This window comes from Vidua chalybeata, chromosome 1 (assembly GCF_026979565.1).
Source record: "Vidua chalybeata isolate OUT-0048 chromosome 1, bVidCha1 merged haplotype, whole genome shotgun sequence".
Taxonomy (NCBI): domain Eukaryota; kingdom Metazoa; phylum Chordata; class Aves; order Passeriformes; family Viduidae; genus Vidua; species Vidua chalybeata.
Genome location: NC_071530.1, coordinates 8178594 through 8200779, shown reverse-complemented (window position 1 = coordinate 8200779; position 22186 = coordinate 8178594). Strand labels below are relative to the sequence as shown.

Here is a 22186-nt window from a genome sequence, read left to right as displayed (position 1 = left end):
ATGAAGGAGAAGACAGCAAAGAGCAAAGAAGCACAGGGAATGCAGACACATTCACTCATTTTTAACAGTGAAACTGACTAGTTTCATATATAGTCAGGTTCTCCGTATGGCAGTGTTATTAACTGCAATAAGGTTTATGTGAAGATCACTAGAAATTTGAGTCCTACTACCAAAAGAAATCCGCTACCTTTTGACACATGTATACAACAGACTGAGACAACAGACCTAGCACCATCAACAAAAGCCAAAATACAAATTCAGATATCAGTGCAGCACAAATTCAAATACTCTCCAATATCAGTGCAGCACACCTATCCATACTGCTTGAAGAAAAAGCTCATTTGAAGATACCTTTCAAAGGTATCCTTTCGAACACAGCAGAAAGTCTCTTGCTGCTCAACTCTCAAAAGCAAATGGCCAAAATCAGTGCTAATAAAAAAAAAATTACTGTCTCTTTTCAGAGACATTCTTCTGCCTCTCAAGTCATGGTTACTAGATCTCAGTCCTAGACCACTAACTTCCAAGTGGCAGTGCAAGAAGAGACCCAAAGAGGCAACCTTTTAACAACAAAGGTGTGACAGACTGTTTCTTGTTTCTTTCAGCAGCCTATACATAAAGCAAAACAGCTACACAGTATGCACAAGAAGACACTGTGATGAGCAAAAAATATTTACATTTAAAATCAAAATATCTTGCAATGACTGCAGCAAGACAGAAAAAAAATTATTCAACCTTCACTCCTTAAAAAAAGCATGAAATTTACTACTGCAGGGCTCTGAAGCACTGAGATATCCACCGACTCCTGCCAATGACCAGCACCTACTTACTGCTGTTGGAAAAAATCACCTTTGTTTAACACAGATGACCTTGTCCTGCAAAGATATACAAAGACTTTGTTCTACAATCTCAGCTTCCAGTATATTTCATAACCGTGAACAAAAATAAGTGTTGACCTCTTGACCACTTGCTGGACATGGTTTTGGTACCGTTTTTTTTTTGATGGAAAAAGTCTTATTATTGTGATACAAAGCACAGCAGAGAAATAGAAAGCAGGAACAAAGACAAATTTCATTTGAAATCCCAAAATAATAACTTATCTAGTAGTGAAGTGCTGATTACTGTCCTAGGGTTTTATTTACCTCCATAGTAGCATAGCTTATATGCAAATAGATTTTTTGAAGAGGTATCAGCAAAAATATTACCTTGACAGAACCACAGAAGTGTTTTAGAGAATCATATTTTTTAAACTACATTATTATAAATAACAGGGAACTGAACATGTTTCCATGTTGCATGTACACTTCTCAGAGGAATTCAGTTTTTCCTCCATCTTCATGCAAACCAGCAAGTAAGTCTGACTGTGATTCATCAGTCAAAATGCACTTTTCATTTGGAGGTCTTGAGATTGCTCAAGGTGAAGCCAGTAACAGGACTAAGCACATACTTTACAATCAGCACGTCACACAAAGCCCATACTGCCTGACAGTGCCCTGAAAGAGCAGAAGGTCTACACCGGAATATGTATTCCACCTTTGCAAAGGTTCATGATTTAAAATGCACTTCCTGCAAGGATGCTCAAAGAATACTAAGGATTGAAAGGTACCATTGATGGTTGGTTTGGCAGCAGTGCAGGCCTGTGATCCTTCATTCTTCCCCTATCATTATTGTCTCTCCTTTGTTCTCCCATTCCGTGGCACATAACTGAGCCTCCTCTTCTCCCTCCTCTCCTGGAGCCATATCGCCCCTGCTTAAGCTGCCTTTCCCTCTCTTCAAATTCACGTAATGCTGCTTGGGCTTCTGCAGAAAGCTCTGTTGAGAGAAAAATGGGGAAAATTATTTTAGCTTTGTGCTGAAAAGGTGGAAAACACAATGACAAATAAAACACTGCCAGAACTACAGAAGAATCCCTGCGACTAACATAAAATTTGCAGGCACTTTGATCTCCTTTAGGTGGCATGTTAACATTTCGTTAAAGACATTTTAAAAAGGAAAAAGCACAGACACTTGTGTCTTTTGCACAGGCAAAAAGCAGCAGATAAATGAAACAAAAATGAACAAAAAAGGTTTGATTGTTTTCTTTTTGAAGGTGGTACTGAAGTCTGCCTTCTGCTCTAAGAGGAGGCTGTGGCTCCTCTCAAAGTTTTGTTATCTTTAACATCTCACTTATCTGCAGATGTCAGGCAAGACAACAAATCTGCAGTAAACTTTACAGTAAAGGATCTGTTGAGTGTTCCATATAAACAGATTTTATGCACCAGACTCTTCTGCAAATTGGCCTATTCCAAAGAAGGACATTCTGCTTGCTGACGTGTTTCTAGTATGTAGCTACTTAATTTTTGTTTTATCGTATGTGGTTTACAAACCAGCTGTACTTCACAAGTGGTAATTCCACTGAATAGAGAGCACACATTAAAATCTGTGCTCAGCTCAAGTCAAACACATGGCTGCTGATAACACCCACCCAACTCACATCACAGGTAAGCACCAGAGACCACGTGGTACTTGGCAAAGATGACAAATTTGCTTGAAGCCTTGGACAATGCTGACAACATTAAGTAAGAAATGATGCGGTAATAGGCCCAGGTAATGAAATCGTATTAAAATACAGAAAAGGTCTACAACAGACTTCAGGAAACACACCAAGAAAATAAAAGCAGAACCACTCAACATGATTCAATCACTTACAAAGGGTAATAAATTTTATCTCAAACATGCAGCTGAACCTTTGCCATGTGCTAATCAGATCCTTTGTTACCCCTAATATTGATTTCTGCCTCTAACAAGCCAAAATTAAACTACTAAAAACAAACACACTCCTGACAAATAAAAGCATATTTTGAATTAACATGGTATTTTTACTTGACAATACTACACACAGTGGCCCTATTATCTGAATATCAGAATTAAAGTAATTAATATCTGGCAGGAAGCATTCCTACTATGTCTCCACACCACAAGACAACCTCTCCCAAGAATACATAACTAAATCAATTAGAAAACTCTTACAATTTGTGAGTCTAAAGGCAAAAGCTACTTAAACCAACACCATCTTACATCTTCATAAGTAATCTCTATTAGTCTTTGAAGTGGAGGATTGACAGAAGGGCAGAAAAGGGTGAGCACAGAGCATTCCCTCTGCGGCAGTTGTTCTTACTTGCCTACAAAAACTACCTGCATGACTGAGCTGCAAAGACTGTAAATTTGCATGTCCCAGTTTTCAGAAGTATTCAGCACATCCACAAAGCAGGAGCTTTCCAGTTTTTAAAACTTTTGAACTTGCTGATGGCCTGTAAGAACACAGCAAACATGACAGACTTCTAAAAGCCCAAGTTTCCTAATTCATTTTTGCACATTGGTGATGAGACAAGTTTCTCTACTTCCTTTTCTCTCCACTCTGACACCACTGAATGGCATAAAGTCTTAACAAATACTCTCATGAAATGCTACCTTTGCCCTCAAGGCACCTGCACAGCAGAGCCCAAGACAATCAGGCTTTATCAGGAATATCTTACAGAATGCTTAGAATGAGGGCAGGAACCACAGTCCCTCAAGTCTTAGGTATAAAATGTGCATTTCTGACAAAAACTAAGAGAAATGTACTCTTGCCCAAAGCAATCAAAAGCATTAGATGCAAGTAAAACAACTGCCATAGCCATCTTTGGCTGCCAGGGATCAAAAAAGCTGGTTAGGTGGGAAAAAACTGAGCTCTGATTTCAAGTCTTCTTCCTCTCCACACCTGAAGCAAGTTGTGCTTCTCTAGAAACCCACAAACATGGAAAGACCAATGTGGGCTTTGACCTGACCTGCCTGAAACACAGACCCCTACTTCCCATATATCCATGGGGGAAAATAGTGCCACTATGTTGCAAGAGAGTAACTCTCTGTCCCTTATCCAGAAATTATCCAAGTTCTGCAGGGCATCCTGAGAATTCTGTTGCTTGGACAGTTGTTTTGTTTTCCCTGGAATAGGACAGGCAGGGCAATTTTTCTGACATCTTCCACACTACAACCCTGAATGCAGCAGGGCTGTAGTCTGGAAAATAAAGTTTGGTCATTGCAACAAGTACCTACCACTGATGATCAAGCAAGATAAAAAGCAAGGTTCTATTTCTTCCATATGTGAGGAAAGTAATTTTTAATGAACCTGGGAATAGAGCTAGGCTTCCTAGAAAGCAAGACTATGGCCAAGTCTCTCAGCCTCTTCAGCACACATTGAAGGGCACTGAATAAAAACAACTCTGGAAGAAAGAATGGGCTGCTCCAAAAAAAATTGCTTCAGAGCACTGTGCTGATTAAGCTTGGGGAAGGGATGACAGCATCCATGCAAAGTCAAGTCTGTCAATCTTGGATGTGCAGAATCACTCTCTTTAAAATACATAAATTGTTTTCCTCCTCATCTTACACAAATTGTCTCAAATTTTTAAGGCCATGTCCTTAAAGGCACAGTCCACACACTCAGTTTTTCAGCCAGAGTAGGGGCCAACTTTGGAAAAAAATCCCAAACAAAACCACACATAAATTCACATTCATACTACATCTATGACCACAGAAGTACAATATAACCATTGGATTTTAAAATTAAGAAGATTACATCAACATCAAGTATACTTCCTCTACAACATGCCGCTGAGGGCAACTGTCCTACCTGTGAAGAATTTTGTTTAGACACATAAATGCAGGTTCAGAGCCTTCTTGCTAACGTTAAGACTGATGCCATGAGCACCTCAAGTGCTCCATGTAGCTACACATCACCACACAGCAAAATATAGTAAGCTCTATTATGAGGGGGGCTGCATATTGAATTTGAGAGCACTGTGTCCCACACACAGAGATCAAGCAGAGGAGAAGGCATGGGAGATGGTTTTGCAAGGAGGGAAGCAACAGAAACAGTCCTTGCTTCCCTGAAAGCAACCTCAGACTGCTCAAGAAAAGAGGTGATGAGCAGAGTAAGAAGAGATTCTCTTTCCTTCCCTGGGCTCTTCCAAAGCACAGCCAGGAATTCACATGAATACAGCTTCTTCCTGGCTAAGAACTAGTGCACAACTACAAACATATTCATTTTCATATATTTGCAGTGTGTTGTCATTTCTCCTCATCATCAAGATCTGCAAACCGATTATATTCCGTGCTTCTGGATACAGAGCAGCTGGACAAATTTAAACACTGACTTTAAGTTCCCAGCCCTGCCTGAAATCTCAGACATGAGGCATCACAGTGAACACAAGCCAACTAAGCAGGGCATAACAAGAAGTACTGCCACATCCAACTGACCTTTGCTAGCACTTCGCAATTGGCTGTGTCTAAGTCTCAGGGGTTGGGTTGTGTATTTTTGACAAGATAGAAAGGGAATACTTTAGTTTGGTAATACCAAAGATATTTTTCCTCTTCACATTCCTTAACAGGTAACTATGTCCAGAGAATAATGATAATTCCCACTCTGAGAAGGCTTCACCTACAGGCACTGAAAGACGATATGTACTTCTTATCAAAGTTGACAAACTTGATATTGCTAGAAATCAATTGCAGAGCTGTCCTACAATACCCCTCTTCTGAACTTTGAAAATCCATTCTTTACATTATCTTGGATGAAGAAATGTTTAGGAAAGATCTTAGCCACATTACTGAGAACACTGTATTTTTACATCTTTTTTACCAGCACACACTTGGTCTCATCTTGACTGTACAGTTCTCACACACACAGTTAATGCAGTGAATCAGCAATTATTTTTCTAGTGTCTCTAAGTGTCAAGATTAATTTCACTATTGCTGGTAATAAAATGGTTTCAAATGACATCTTTAATCAGTAAGTAAGAATGCACTCTTCCAATAGAGACAAGCTGTCACAAAAGGTCACCAAAATGTGACAGGATGGAAATTACGTTTGTAACTTCAACTGAAATGTTAATTCCTCTTTAAGTGTTTTCTGAACTATGTTCATATTTTAGAGTAAGGAGATGTAGGTCTGCAATGAAATTTCATTTTTAAACCATAGCAGCTGCAAAAATTTGCTCTATAATCTTAAAAGGAAGCAGATTATTTATATGCAAACAGAATTTTTTGTGGTTTAACCTTCTACCACATGGTCAGTTATCTGGCCTCTATCAACAAATTATTAAGAAAAACTAGTGTGACTAGCAATCATTTCATAACAGTAATACTGTGTTTTTGCCAAACATTAGTTTAAAAACCTCTTTGTAGAATCATCCACATGTGCACTTATCTTTTCCTTGTATCTCAGATCACTTAGAATTACATTTAAAAGTCTAATTCAAATCACTGTTCATTTAATAGTCAAGCTCCACTACAGGTTTTCTCCTTATTGGCTGGTCTTGGTTTTATATTAAACTAAAGAATAAATCCACAGGTACCTGAAAAAAAATGCAATTGTCCTTTACCTTGCAATTATGTGCAGAAATGTGGTTATTCCAGTGCACTCTTGTTTTTAAAATATTCTGTTTTGTCAAGCCTATACCTTTTGTATTGTACAAATATTGATTTTGTACAAACAAGATACAGTCTGTTTGTGGCTTGTAGAAATAAGGTCTTATAATTGCAAACATATTTGCAATGTACCCCAGCTAAAACACCTTTACTTTTTACTATCATTCATTACAGCTCTGCAAAACATTCCATTGCCACAAAACCTCACCCAGTGTTTCTGGAATGTTTCTCCTTTCTCTTGTCACATCTGAGAGCCTGATGATCGTTCCTTCTTTCCGTTCGGTTTTGAAACGTAATCGTCCAGACTCTTCATCATCATCCTCCTCTTCATCAGACTCTTCTTTTGTTTCTTCTTGAAGTTCCAGAGACCCAATAGCTGCCTAAAGCACAAAAACCAGAGGACATGAAGCCTCAAAAATCCAAGTCTCATGTAAACAGTATGAAAAGCAAAGCTTTCTTTAAAAGCCCCTTTCTACAAATTTTGCTGCTATTATACATTGTGCTCATATATAATTCAGTGAACGTTTAAGAGCTGGTGATTTTTTAAATAAAAATATATGTACTACATAATAAATAATAAAGTAAAATAGATTTGGAAAATAAATTTGCTGTAATATTTAAGGAGATATTGAAACACTAGTTAGAACCTCCCTCCATCTGATTAGCAGGTACTTCTGCACACAGATTTTTATCACTGAATTGACTATGATGCAAACTTTGGTTACTACCAGATTCAAATTATAGGAACAGTAAAATCCTAATTTTCTTTTAATCATTTAACAACTGTCAGTACCATGCTGTTAAAAAAACCCAACCAACCAACAAAGATAGCCTTGTATCTCAATCCCATTCCTCTAGGTATGTATGCCTTTACTTTGTTCCTCAAATACTTCTCAGTTTCAATTCAGTAATTGATGGGGAGACTAAGAATAGGATTGGATAAATTTGAAAATACTGAATTTGTATTCTGGATGCTATTGGAATGCTTCTGGAATTTACTTTCCAGTTCTCTGTAAAACAGAGAATATTTATTTAAATAAAACAGTGTTCCAAATGAAAATGGATCCCTCTCCTTCAAATTAATAGAAACAAAAAAAAAATTCCTTTTCCCATGTAGGCCTGATGAAAATGTCCAGTGTTACACAAGTTATACTGGATTTCTACAGCTGAAAATAAGAAGAGTTCTAATATCCTGTTATTCTCCATAAAAATTTTTGGTTGTGTATTTCATTATTTCTTGTACAATCCAACTTGTCCATTTCTTAGAGTCTGTTAAATTAAAATGCATATGCATTTTAATTCTATGCAAAGCCACTAAATACATCATAAATTTTATGCTGTTTGAGGACAGTTAAAAAATGTAATATGCAAAACTGGTTTAATCTTCTAATTAACCAGATCAGTGAAGAAATTTATATGAGAAAGGCACAGCAAGTGTGACAGTCAGGTGGACAGATATTAAATCACAAATAAAGAAAGAATTAATGGCATAACTGTGCAAGAGATTGCTAATTTCCCTATCCAGCAGCCTAACTTCATCCATAACCAAGAAAAGAAAAAGTGTGAAGCAAGAGACAGGGTGACCTGGCAAAACAGTTTCTGCTTTAAAAAAGACAGCAAACCTTATGAACTCAAGCTCAGCACTACTCCAGTTTTGGTCTGGTGAATAAATGATCTGTATACTTAATTACAGGGCATTAATGGGCTACTGATCCCAAGTTGTGTTTTATCCATTCCAGACAAACTTTTAAGCACTCCCATTTCCTGACCTCACAAAACTTCTTTAAGATACAGCTAAAATAACAGTCAAATTTTACAAAAGGCTTTAAGGCTTTCATGTTACAAATATATTTATTTTGGTGTAACAACTTTATCATATTAAAAAAAAGCAGGTTAAAAAAAACAGGGAAAGCAGGACAAAAAAAACACCTTCAACAAGACTGAAAGAAATCCAAACCTCAAAAGCAAACCCAACTGAGCACAACTGGTCTAATTAACATATCCACATATAATCAAAATACCTTTGAGGGCAAGCAGTTGATACTTGTGGAACAGAGGAGGGATTTTAGCAAGGAAAGAGATGCTAACATGGTTTAATGAAAACAAACAACACTGAGAGAAAGACAGGGCTGGCATTTTACTTTGAAAAGAGGGACTCCCAAAAGAGCAAGGAGTACAAATATCTCTATCAAATCTTATTTTTATAAATATCATAAACCCTATAATTTTACTGTCTCACTGCTTCTTTTTAGAAACTTTTCCTTCAGGATCAGGATTTGGAAGTCAGAACTGCAGCAGCTGTTTCACAAGACATTCTCACACTACACTGAGCCTCCTACTTTACCTATTCTAAAGCACAAATCCCAGACACATCCACTTTCTACATCCACAGCCCTTAAAAGCTACATTGAAATTCTGGTTTTTATTAATCAAAGACTGGTCTCAGTCATGTAATCTCATCTCTGAGTGCTAAACTTAATCGTGCAAGGCTCTATGTGTAGCTCAAACTTCAGAATCAGAACTAGAAAGGGTAATGAAATCTACATTGTCCTGAAAACTTCTGCTATGTTTTAATGAAATGCTATTAAAAAAAAACTTGAAACTGTTGCATTTTGACAATTACTCATTCTGGGAAAAAAAAAATATTCTAAAAAGAAAACATCTCAATTTCTAACAGACTATCAGACAACTACTTACCTACATACAGAACAATAAAAAAAATCCTAACTTTTCTAGACTAGCATTATTCTACTCTTATCCACTTATACCAATTCTGAAGTCTTGGTCTGACTCACTTTATTCATCAGCATAGCCAGCAACAGCCATACAAGCATTAAATATCAAAGACAAAATAAATATCAAAGGAGCCAATGAAAAAGCAGGCACCAAGGCAAGGCAGTGCTGGAGAATGGTAACTGACCCATGAACAAACCCGATACACCTTTTATTGAGGGATTTATGCAATGGAGACATAAACATGTCTGAGAGCCACCCATATGCTCTTTCCATACAGCTCCAGGAAAGGTTGGCTGAGCAGGGTAGGAGCACACACCTTTCCCCTGCAGTTTGTTCTGCAGTTATAAAATGCAAGATTCCGACACGATCTTTTCCAGCCTCACAGAAGAAGCTGTTTTGCCAAGGTTACAGCATGAATGGATTCTGTATTTCAGAAAGACCCAACTGCAGACACAGAATTAAGACATATTATTATTTACAGGATTGGCTTTAATACCTGCTAATCATGAATATCTCTGCACATATATTAACAGTCTTTGAATGGCCACTTGAGGTCACTGGACTGGATTCACCAGCCCAGGCTTCTCAAAGGGAGCTTTACATTTTCCACTATGACACCTGCCACAAAACTACCAAAGAGCTTTGCTGACCCTTACAAAGAAACAGAATGACCTTTTTTCTGCCACAAGGTCAGGGGTTTCTGCAATCCTCATTAAATAATTATGCCCTAAAATCCCAGGCACTGAGCAGGACTCCTCACAACGGGTTATGATCTGCTATGGAGAAGGGGTGAGTGCTCCTGCCTTGCTTACAGGCAGCTGCAGGAATGGGAACAGACACAGCACAAGGGATGCTGCAGAAACACTGACAACATGATCCTCCCAAACATGGGATCCTCCCAAAGTGTTCAGGAGAGCTTTGTGCCAGAGATTTGTAAGATGTGCAAAACCAACTAAATTAAGGTGAAACAAAGAACTTTTACTAACAAGCAGTAAAAAAAGGAAGTGGAGGCATCTACTACAGGTTAGCATAAAGAAGCTGCAATTGTTCAATCCCAGGGGATCAAGAAATAACAGGGCAAATAAGAGGATATTGTACCTATTCCAAGGGCACCTCAATGGCACAGATGAAGAATGGAACCAAAAAACAAATCTAAATGCCTTAAAATATGTTTAAAAATTGGCTGTTTTGATTTGCACTCTTTTCACCACTTTCCTCCAGGCTGGCAGGTCGTGTTCTCAACTTTGAACAAGAGAACTGAAGTGCAGAAGTTTTGGCTAAACACAGATGGGACAAATCAGACAGACATATTGGCCTTTTTTTTCCCAAGCCTTTATTCTATCAAAGAAAAGCAGTATGCAGCATTTCTTCATGAAATACTTTCTTGATTAAAGTACTCCTCATATCTTATCAGCATAACCCAAGACACAGTTTAAATTATGCAATGATAAATCCCCTACCATTGACTTCACAGATTACTTCCAGTATAAAACAAAGACATCATAAATTCTAATTTCATGAGGTTTAATTCTTACAAACATTTCACAGAGGTATTTAGTGATATTTTTCCTCTAAAATATTTAAGACATGATACGTCATGTGGCTGCTCTACCACACCTATTTGCTGCTGAAACTTCTGGGTGTTGGGTTTTGCTTTGTACCATAGGAAGGCAAAAATATTTTCTAAGTACTGCTACATTTTTCAAGGAAGCCATACAGAGTGTTGCTTATTTAAAATCCAAGTTCTACAATTTAAAGCACTGCTCCAAAAACAAACTTTATCTGCCTATTCCCCACTTCTCCCACCTGAGTGTCACTTGTAACAATGGTCTCGCCTCTCTTACTCACTTGTTTCCCCCATCATGTTCCAATTCCCCAGCCAGTCAGCTTTTCGCTTGGTTTACAAAAAGATTTCTTATTTCTTCATGTAATATAATAAGAGGCTTTAGCTGGTTTTAATGTGGTAACTGTTTAAAATAAAACACCACCCAACATCCTTCTCTGTTATTCAGATGCCAAATTTCAACCAAGAGATAATAATGCTCTTTCTTTGTACCACATCCATTACAGTTCCACTGTTGTGTTGCAGGAGAATACCAACCCTTACCCCTGTTTACAAGCACTGAATATTATGACATTTAAGGAAAAGTGCTGTTAAATAACACTTGAATGAAGAACAAAACTCTTCAGAGCTGGAGGCAGGTGCCTAACCAGGCAACAAACAGAAGTGAATACTCTACAAAGTTTCTCTCCCATGGTGGTATTCTTCTTTGGAGAGTGCAACTGTGAGCCTACTGCCAAATGGAAGTAAGATCCATACAAAATAAGAAAGGAACAAAAAGATGGTACTCTTTTGGAAAAAAGAAACCTGTGACAATATACAAGCCATCAGAATAAAGCCAAAATGTAGAGTAACTGAAGGTATGGCCAAAACATTCACCTTCTATGATGAACAAATTCCATAAATGTTCCATTTATAAAACCAATTAAAAACTTGCATCGATAGTACCTTTTGAATGAGACAAATTTAATTCTGAATTAGACAAATTTAGACAATGTGATTATTAGAGAATTCTCACTGTGGAGTTCATACTCCCAAAATGAAGCTGTGCTTTTTTACAGCAGTAAGTTTAGCAGTGAGCCACAGCTATGTATTTAACTTTACATGATGTGCATTGTGTCCATCATCTCAGACTGCAGCTGCAGACACCAAAAATGCATCAGCTCACCTCCAAAACACCAAAACAAAAATGTGTATCATCAATCCAGTGAAGGAATAAAAAGTGTTCAAGGATTTCACAGTTCTTTTGATGAAGGGTAAATTTAACACCTGGGAAGTAAGACATTAATGAGATAAAAGTGTATTTGGTGCAAGATGTTACACTTGCAACAGAGGAGGCTGAAGGATGCAGGTGGTCCCTTTCAATGCAGATCTCCACCTACCAAACAATGTTGTTTTACTAAGATAGGTTTGATACAACTGGAGCATCACAGCACACCCAGTTGTGAGAACTTCTTACAGTAATACTGATGTGTCTTTGAGGAATTAATTTCCTGATGAGTTAAAGCTCCAAAGAGGAAATACACTCTGACTACACTTCTCAGCAGGTAATCCATTCAATCCTATTTAATTAAGAACTGGAATAAAAGTAATATTAAAGCACATTCCTGGTGGGGAAAGGAAAAAATCTTACATCAAAAACTTGCTGCAAATTAAAAACAGTTGTGATACTCTTGCCTAATAACAAAAGGGAAAACCTTGCAACAGAGTTGAAGTGGCAAGATAAAAAAACAATTCTTTTATGAAAGCTTGCAGGTGCACAAAATTTGGTATTGCACATGCATGATACAGGATTTCTGTAATTTTTATAAGGTTAATTAATTAGTTTATCTAGCCAGTACATCCAATAGGAAATCAGTAACCCAACCCTAGGTCAGTTAATCCAGGGGCTTCTTTCCCTTTTTTCTTGTTATGTCTCTTAGGTTCTGGTAGAACATAAGATGCCCTTGTCAGGAATTATCTTCTTAAGAATAAGACTAAACAGAACTTCAAGAATGTATAGTAAAGGTTTGTTTAACCATGAGAGAGGGCAGGAAAAATACTAGAAGCTACACAAATATGTATTAAAAATCTACAAGGCTACAGTTATATGAAAAACATATAAAAAAGCTAAAAAACCTTTAGGCATCACTACCAAGCTATAATTAGTGAATGCATACTTGGCAGACTTTAGCATAAGATTTCTCATTGCAAATGAAGGAACTCTCCATTTTCCTCACTGAAGAAGATAAATCTCACAGGAATTTCAGTCTCAGCTTTCAAAACAACCACCTCTTTGTCTGTCTACAATACCAAACCTTCCATGCTTACACTCCCCTCCCTCAAAGGGGGATACCCCAGAACTGTATATACATCCCAACAGCACCAATGATCCATCTGGGAAGGGAAGCAGCTCAGCTCCTGGAGACTTAACAGACTGTGCAGTATTCCTGTCATCTCCTACCCAAATGGGCCCCTGAAGTTTCTAATGTTGAAGCCAAGACTAAATATGCACATTTTGGGCTTTCCCTTATGATTCTAATCCCAAGGAGGAGAGTGGAGCTGATGTATTTGACAATATAGATGCTATCACAATTCATTTTATACACAAAGTACTACCACCAATAATTCAACACTGGCAAAGCTGCATCAATTCTTACCCAGCAGTATGTACAAGTCTACAAAATCAAATTGTAACAGAACTATTTATTTTAAGTTTCCATTAAATTCATTACATACCTCTTCTGATTCATTAGCCATTGTCTGGGATTCTTCCAACTCCTCATCAGCTGCATACTCTTCTTGTTCTTCCATTGCTTGCTCATTATATGATTGCATATAATCTTCATCCTAAAGCAGTAAACAGGAAGGTGAAAAAACACAAGGCAGGCTGAATAGGTGGGGTCTGACTGCATTGCTGCAGCTTCCAGAGTAGAAGAGAAGTATTGCATCTCTGGGAATAGTCAACTATAAGTGATATGGCACACATACCGCAAAATTAGCAGGGCTTTTAACTAGACAATGATTTCAATATTATCAAACCCAAAACAGTTTCCATTCATATCCCAGCAATGTCATCATAAAGATACATTTAATACTGTTTGCCCCAACTACTTCTATACATCTGCATCCACTGATGACAAATTCATGAGGCAAACACTGCAGGACTTTCTGGCCATAGCACATATTCATTAACATCAGATTTCATCCCATCAAATATAAACATTCTTAAAGCATTCTGCAAGTGCTTACATATGAGTGGGTTCAACTCTGAAAAATTATGAAGATAAAACAAAAGTAAAATCTTGCTTAAGTTTGCTTGTATTTTCAAACACCTCACTGATCACATACAGTTTTAATTAAGATTAAATCATTTCATTAACAATTAAAGTCAGTTCATGTTCTCTAATATGCTGCCTAAATTATATTGAATTATGCAGGTGACATTTTCTGAGCTAACCTCCAATCTCTTTATTCAGGTTTAGACAGCTCTCAGTTACAAAAAGGATGAACAAGCAGGACATCAATCACTTTGGGATATTAGCACCTTAAAGATGTCTTTAGCAGGTCAATAATCTTTTCACCTTGGAAGGACTTTATCAGATCTTGTCTAAAGCCTGGATAAAAGCTTTTGCATTAAGTACTTCTAACAATTGGCAGTGTATCTCCACCACACAAAGCTGTTTTCTTCCTTAAGGATACAACCCTCAAGGTCATGATTCTCAACTGCTTTCCAGCATGACAAAGGAGCATTACCTACCGCCAAACAAGCTGTCAACACAAACTTTGTCACAGCCTAGATAAAGAAACTGGCAGACAGTGATAATAGGTCTAATTTCCCCTCCTCCCCAGGGAGGTAAACAGATTTGAAATCAGTCTAAAACCCTATGCACGTGAAGCAATGTTATCTTTGAAGATACAATAGAAGGAAACTCACTGGAAATTCATCTAGGGGTTCATTGATTTCAAGGTCTAGCACTTCATCTTCTTCTCCAGGCTCTTCTCCATATTCTATTTGGTCTTCTGTCAGTTCAGGATCATTGCCTTCATAATGTCCTTCCTCTGCATACTCTGAGGCATATTCTTCAGGTGCTTCAGATTTGTCATAACCAATTTCATCTTCCCCTTGGTCATACTCAGATTCATGTTCCAGTGAGGGATCGTTGATGGACTTGGAGAGTTCGTACGATGTCAGGATGCCCGATGTGGCATTGAGGCTCACTGTGACACCTGGAGAGCTGTGGGATAGGGGGAAATTCAGAGGCTGAAGTCTAACTGGCAACTACTCACAAAGATTCAGCAAAACAAAGCCAACAAACATAAAATCTCCAAGTTGGTGGATAGAATTATACCCCATACACTATTTGACTCCATGCCATGTTCTCATAATGCATACTAAAATGTAGCTTATCACCAGCTGCAGGCTATTTGACCAGGGGAATCAAACCAACCAGATGGTTTAGGAGGTCAAACTGGCAGAAGTCCTACTTGGTAACCAAAGCAGACCAGATTCAATTTTAATTCCAAGACTAACAAAAAACCAAACACAAAATAAGTATAACTGCATCTGTTTTCCAAATCTTTCAGAATACACTAGTAAAATACTTTTTACTAAATGTATTAACATTGTTCATTCTTGATTATCTTGAATTCAAACTTGCATTTTTATGATAGATTTAATGTTCTACTGAATATAAAACAGTCAAGAACTGTAATGTAAATGATTAAGACATTCTTAACTAGCACAGACACTGAAAAAAAAAAACAATCAATACAAAAACTGGCAAGTTTATAATCTGCAGGCAAGCAAAGCAAAGCTCAGGGTTTACTGTTTACAAAAGCCAGTGCCATCAACACAGAAAAGCAACTAACCAACAGCAGACTAGTTCTTGATTTGAGAGCTCTGTGTATAAGGAACAGAAGGATTTTTTTTTTTAATAACATTCCTATTATTCCCCATTTTCCTAAGTTTGGGGGACCAAGATCCAGGCAGCTTTGAGCTATTTGCATCTCTAAGAGAGAGAAGATTTAACACGAAAGTGAAGACATTATGCAGGATTATCATTATCCTCCCAACTACAGAAACACGAGGTTGACTTGAAACATAAGAGGAAGGGAAAGGCTCTCTCTGGCAAGAAAGCTGCTAAAAATGCAAAACTTGTCTTCAGAAACCTGCTTCCACTGAGCAACATTATCACATTTGAGATATTTTATCACCACTGTGTTTGGTCGCACAGCCAACCCTGCTACCCAGGGGTCTCAAGGAGGACATACAGCAAAAAAAACAGCCAAGAATTCTAACTGGGGTTCCCCTTCTTTAAGGGAACAATCTCACCCTCACTCCTGCAGGGAGGAAAATGGCAACCAAAGAAGAGATTGATGGTGGAGCATTTTATCACATCCTCATCGGTCCAACATAAGGACAGGAGTCCTTATCCTAGTTACAGCTAATACAGGAGATCTCAGAGATGGAGATAGACCTGCGTATGTTATACACATACATCCATTCATAGCCCTTCAGATGACAAGTCCTGCACAGCATGCAGTAAGGGAAAGCTGGAAAAACAGGCCAGTAAAAGCAGCAATAGTACTGCATCACTTAGGCATTACAAGCATCTTCTCTCCTACTTCAGTCCAGCTTGAAAAGTAAAAACAAGAATACACTCATTTTGACTTGTAATGCCCATAATTCAGCTCAGGAACTGTATTACCACAGGGTATTCACAGGGCAGGATTCTCAGTAAACTCCCATAGAAATATCTGCTCCAGCCTATTCAAAATTTTCTGCTATGTAATTGTACACAAATATTTAAGTCACAAATTCCCCTTCTCCGAGTCTCAGGAGGTAAGATAGATTTTTAAAGGAAAGACAGCAGAAAAGGACTGTATATGAGTGATGCCTTTCCCTTGGTCCTAAAAATTAAGAGCCAGACACGGTTAAGGGATGATAAAGGGTTTTTACCTTGGTATTTAATAAGGATCCTTACGGTGCACCATTTCACCAAAGTGGAATGTACCAAAATGCACACACCACATGACAGATCCCATACACAATGTATAGACCTTACAAATTAGCATATCTAACAAAGATGCCCCAATTAGAGGCTTGAATGAATAGTGTGATATCCTCCCACCCCAAGGAATTCCCCCCTGCAGAGGCCAAATCTCCACTTTACAGGATGGATTCTAGAGAGGACCTTGGTGTCTCAAGATAGCACAGGGTTTTCCAGCCTCCTACTATAAGGTCTTTAGGATGTTTGGTCTCCTGGCCTAACAGAATATTAAGACTATGCTAAATTATCAGACTTAAGGAATTACAAGTATGCATGCTAAGAATACTGATGATACATAAAAGCAATATAAATGGTGTATAAAGGAAAAGGCAAAATATCATCTGGCATCAGGAGAAGGAAGCTTACCACAGTCAGCAATACAGAAGCAGTAAAGAAAGCTCTGTAAGTGCTTATAATGAATTCTGTATGCACAGCAGATGACACAAATTCTTTTTATAAGCTTTTCAGAGATTTGAATAAATTTATTAGATCAAAATAAACAAGAAATAATTTTACTGAAATGTTAAGAATGGTACTGAGTACATTATATATACATCACTAAGTAGCTGGCTAGGTAAAAAGCAAAACTATTTTAAGTATATACCAATAACTTTAATTTAGTTTAAAAGTTATTAGTTATCAGTAATAGGAGTCATTCATAGCTTTGAGCTATTCAAAACAAGATTCAAAAAAGAAATACCGAAATTCTTGTTCCTCTTCATTGTCACTTTGCAGGAGATCATCATTCAGCTCTTCATCTGACAAGTCTGACTGATTCTAGGTTTCAAAAAAAGTCAATCATAAACACAAAAGAAACAAACTTTTAACAAAGGACTGAACACCAAATATTTTTCATGAAGAAAAGTAAGACCATATCCTTAAAGAAATTACCTAATTCAATGAGAAAAAGCACACAACACAAGATCCCAAATTTTAAAATACATCTTCAACAATCTTATGGAAATTTCCAGAACTCAAATTTCTTTTTCACTGATCCATTCTCAAATGTGGCCAAAGATGACAACTCAATTAAGACAGACCAGGAAGGAAGGTTAGCTCTGGTACACAGCCTTGTGACCTTGATGCATTAGGCAAGTCAAGAAAAATGCATGAATTGCAACTTCTAGAGGGAAGAGATAGGTGACTAGAGGAAAGGATATGATAAAGAAAACTGAAAAATCATGACTACTTTGTAAAAGAAGAAAAAAACATAAGAAAATACTGTGTTACCTCCTAATTTGTCTGTCAAATTAAGCAACTTTCAGCTGTTTGTGGTTTTTTTTTTTTTTTTTTTTTTTTTTTAAGTAATTACCCCCTAGGGAGAGATAACTGCAGTTCTGCTGAGCAACATTTCCAACCCCTAAAGTAATAGGGCCAGAGGGTTACACAAAGATAGATTTATCTAAAAATCTAAAAGTACTGGGATGGGATGGGATTATGTAGAAGTTCAGCCTAAATAACCCAGGGAAAACTTTCTGAGAAATCCATTATTACACCATCACATGAGTCCATACCCACAGATACTGCCCTGTAACATGGCAAATCAAAAACAATAATAGAAAAAGCACAAATAACCATAATACACTGGAGAATCAAGTATTGGTTAGTATTCACATATATCATTTCTAAAGATAGGTAAATAGCTTTATCACCTCTATTCAATGTTAACTGCTTCTGGTTTTGGTAACTGTGTAACAAGCATTGGCAATCATTATCCTCCTGGAATTTTATTCTCTTTAAACCAGCACATGAGAATAAGGAACTTCCTATCTTTAATAGGAAATGCTTACAGATACTGTAATTTCAAGAAGCTAACTTCCAACACTTATAGGATGATTATAAAAAACTATAACAAATAAAACAACTATTGATAGAGCTGAGTTTCTTAACCTATGCATCTCCAACTGGAACTTCAAAAACTACTTTCAAAATTAGTTCATTTAGAAGATAAAATATAGCAAGAGATGACCAGTCAATTTGATTTCTCAAACAGAAGTCCAGTCTTCTCTTACTGATATCTGGCAAATCCAAAGATACATTCAGCTCTTTTCACTGAGTTCAATTCTGGAAATAGGTACCAGCAGAAAGAGTCTATAGCAGACATGGAGAAAACTTGTTTATGTTCCCCAGTTTTAGCTGTTGCCATATGTTTCCCCTCACTTTAAAGGGGAAATCCTCTGCATACTCATCAGACAGCAAGGTAGCAGGAAAGTTCACAATGAGTGTGAACATTCAAAGACAACAATGACTGCTTTTTTATTTCCTCTCTGGTAAATACTGCTGGTATTTTAACAAGTGATTTTTAATAGCCAGGAAACTGGCACTTGGATTACATTTTCAATCATGCTAATTAGCATTCAGGAGACCTAACTGGGTCAAAAAAAAAAATTTCTCTAAGTTTTATTTTAAAAAGCCACACTTGGAGGTATTTCACAAAAGGAAACAAAGCCCTGGGTGCAGAATGCTCTGGCAGTAAGGTAGACCTCAGGTACCTGTGGCTGTCAGGCTTTGGGGAGGTGACTGTAAAATACATGAGGTAAAACCAAACACCTGAACTGTCTTAAGCTGAACAACATTCACATTTAATATCTGCAACAATTCACCTAATGCACATCTCTTACCTTTTTTCCAGTTAGCAAATCCTCTCCAAGCAAGTCATCATCAAGTTCACTGTAAAACAGTAATAAATTTTAAAAAGCTGAACTTAACAAAACAAACCCACAAACCTTACAGGGCATATACCTTAAAAAACTGCCTCAAGGAGAACTGTTGCCAAGCCAGCACAAAGCCTATTATAGCAAAGCATTCAGGGAATAAAAGATTTTACTTTTCAGTGAAACAACAAATCATACATATTAAATAAGTCTGCTATTGCACAGTCATTTAATTTCCATATGCTCTCCCTTCCATATCTCCTCAACTAAACACAGCAGAGGAACCTATCCAAGCACAGGCACAGCCAGACAAAACACAGCCATTCTAGATCCTTCACTCCAAGGCCACTTGGACACATTGTCCAAACTCCAAATTGCTGATTTCCAGCTCCCCAGGGAGGACGTGAGACAGGAATGTCCTGTGGGCAAGACTCAGTGTACAGGTCCCCATGTGGCCCGAGCTGCACCTCAGCAAGGAGCTGGGAGGCTGGGAAGCCAGCTGGCTTGGGAGCCTGGATCTGTCCTAAAGGCCAGGCTTAGGCCTTGATCTTTCATAAATACTTTATTCCCTCCTCCTCAAGTTGAGGATAAGGTCAAACACACATTTGTAGGGTGACAAAATTAAATGCATGTTTCATCAGTTTTATATTTGTGCACGCACAAGAATTCAGGAAGCACAGAAATATTGGCTTACAGCACTTCTGCCATCACAGTGCAACTGCCCCATAAATACAATTCAGTGCAAGGAACTACATTCAAGGTGAGCTAAACTTCAGAAAAACTGCTTAATTTCATTCCTCCTTCAGTGAAAGAACTATCTAGTGACATGGATGACCAGATTCTCCTTCAATAATAATCACTTGTTACTAACAAAAACATCTATTAGAATATGAGTATCAATACTAAAATGAGAAGCCAGTGATTTGAAATATGAGCTGCACTTTAAGAGAACACTATTTCTACCTGCACATCTTAAAAAACCAAAGAGACACAAAAATCACCATGGCCTTAGGTAGCACATAAAAATCAAATCATCCCAAGTGAGAGTGGCCTATATGAACTGAAAAGGAATTTGTGTAACAGTTCCTTAGGACTACGTGGCAAATACTTGAAAATGGGGAGATAATCCCAAAACGTAAATCAGTTAGTTTTGCAGCTGGATCAATCTCTTTCAGAGCCAATTACTGTACAGATAACACAGGAGGGAAGGGGTAGTGAGAGTTGTAAAAATCTTGTGGTCTAGGAAAGAACAAATGATACACCAAATAAGCCCTAAGTAGGACATTATCATCAGTATACAGAATTTATCCACTGTTACTGATCACAAATAGTTCCAGGAATGGCTGAACATTAACAAATAGCAACTGTTTTGTGCTCAATGTAATATTAAACAAGAACTGGGAGATAAGACATATCACACATTCCAAAGAGCAAACTGACTAGAATTTCAGCCTTTTCTTTCAGAGATAGGAACCTCTATGTAACAGAAATGGTTGCAGAAGAATTTCCTACTTCAATTTTGTCTCTTAAAAAAAAAAAAAATCACTAATCTTTTCAACTGCCAGTAGTCTGACAAATGCACCAAAATGTTTGAAAATATTTCCAGCACTATGGCCCACAATTGACAGCTTTTAATAAAACTGCACTAGAGAAATTCCAAGAGATGGCAAGAGAATATGTTACAGCAGCATTCAAAGATAAAAACCAAGTTCAGGTAGCAAAAAATTTAGATTAGGGAAAGGAATGCAAAAGGAAGTGAAAGATTTAATTAATTATCTAAACATACCTAGGCCTATTTACATTACTAAAAAGCATCCTTGATGTGACTATTTAGAAAAAAACAACATTTGATCTCTAGAATTAACTGCAAACATAGTCTAGATTTTCAGAAACTCTGTCCTATTGCTTGACAGTCAAAAAAATTAACACCAGGATACAGATGAAGTTTGTATGAGAAGCAAAACATTCACGGGGTGCCCTTCAAAACCTATTAAAATACTGAATGTCATTCAGTATTTTCATTGATAAATTAGAAGAAGAATGACCATGAGTAACTTTTTGAGTAAACAAAGTTAAAGTGAAAAACTGCACAGTAAAGTGGAACTATCTCAAGCTCCTTTCTAAGTAGCCAAATCTGAAGCTGTCTAGAAAAAAAAAAAAAAAAAGAGGGACCAAAAGGACTAAATCTGACTATTAAAGAACAAAGCAAACAAAGAAAAGAACCACCAAGAAAACACACAGAAAACCTCCAGACACTAACAGATCTCAGGCTAGCAGAGAGAAATAGACAAAAATGAATTATTGCCATTTGATATCACACAAATCCACATAAAATAAACTGGAATAAAAGTACACACCAATGATAGTTCCAAAAGCATCTCACCCTTGCTATCATCAAGACCCGAAAGTCCTTCCAAAACCACAATACTAGGAAATTTTTGGTAAAGATAATTTTGGGTTTGCTGTTCTCACAAGAAAGAGACAGATTTTCCTCCCTTTCCTCAACTCCCGATACCCACAGATTTTCCTCACTGAATAAATTTAGCCTATTCAAGTAGGAAAGAAATAACAAAAAAAAAAAAAAAGCAGACAATAAAAAATGGAAATTTTTCAGTCAGCATAGAAAAATCAGTAATCTCAAAGAAGGGTCTGAATAAGTGAATTTCAACAAAAATCAGCTACTTAATCTGCCCTGTCATCTTGAAGGAGAGCACCAGAAACACAGGTTTTTCCCAAACTCAAGCCTTGGGCTACTTAATGAG

General features: G+C 37.3%; 1 protein-coding gene across 5 annotated transcripts in view; it reads right to left on the bottom strand.

Annotated features, from left to right (window-relative positions):
* Nucleotides 1–22186, bottom strand: part of RBM33 (RNA binding motif protein 33) — a 102418-nt gene that overhangs the window by 66401 nt on the left and 13831 nt on the right. For all 5 annotated transcript variants that reach the window (XM_053967297.1, XM_053967304.1, XM_053967319.1 and 2 more), the window contains exons 3-8: nt 19392–19440; nt 17471–17547; nt 14655–14955; nt 13457–13567; nt 6650–6821; nt 1604–1809 (exon numbers count right to left, since the gene is read on the bottom strand). In XM_053967297.1, coding sequence (XP_053823272.1) covers nt 1604–1809; nt 6650–6821; nt 13457–13567; nt 14655–14955; nt 17471–17547; nt 19392–19440 — 916 coding nt within the window. The remainder of the gene's footprint in view (nt 1–1603; nt 1810–6649; nt 6822–13456; nt 13568–14654; nt 14956–17470; nt 17548–19391; nt 19441–22186) is intronic.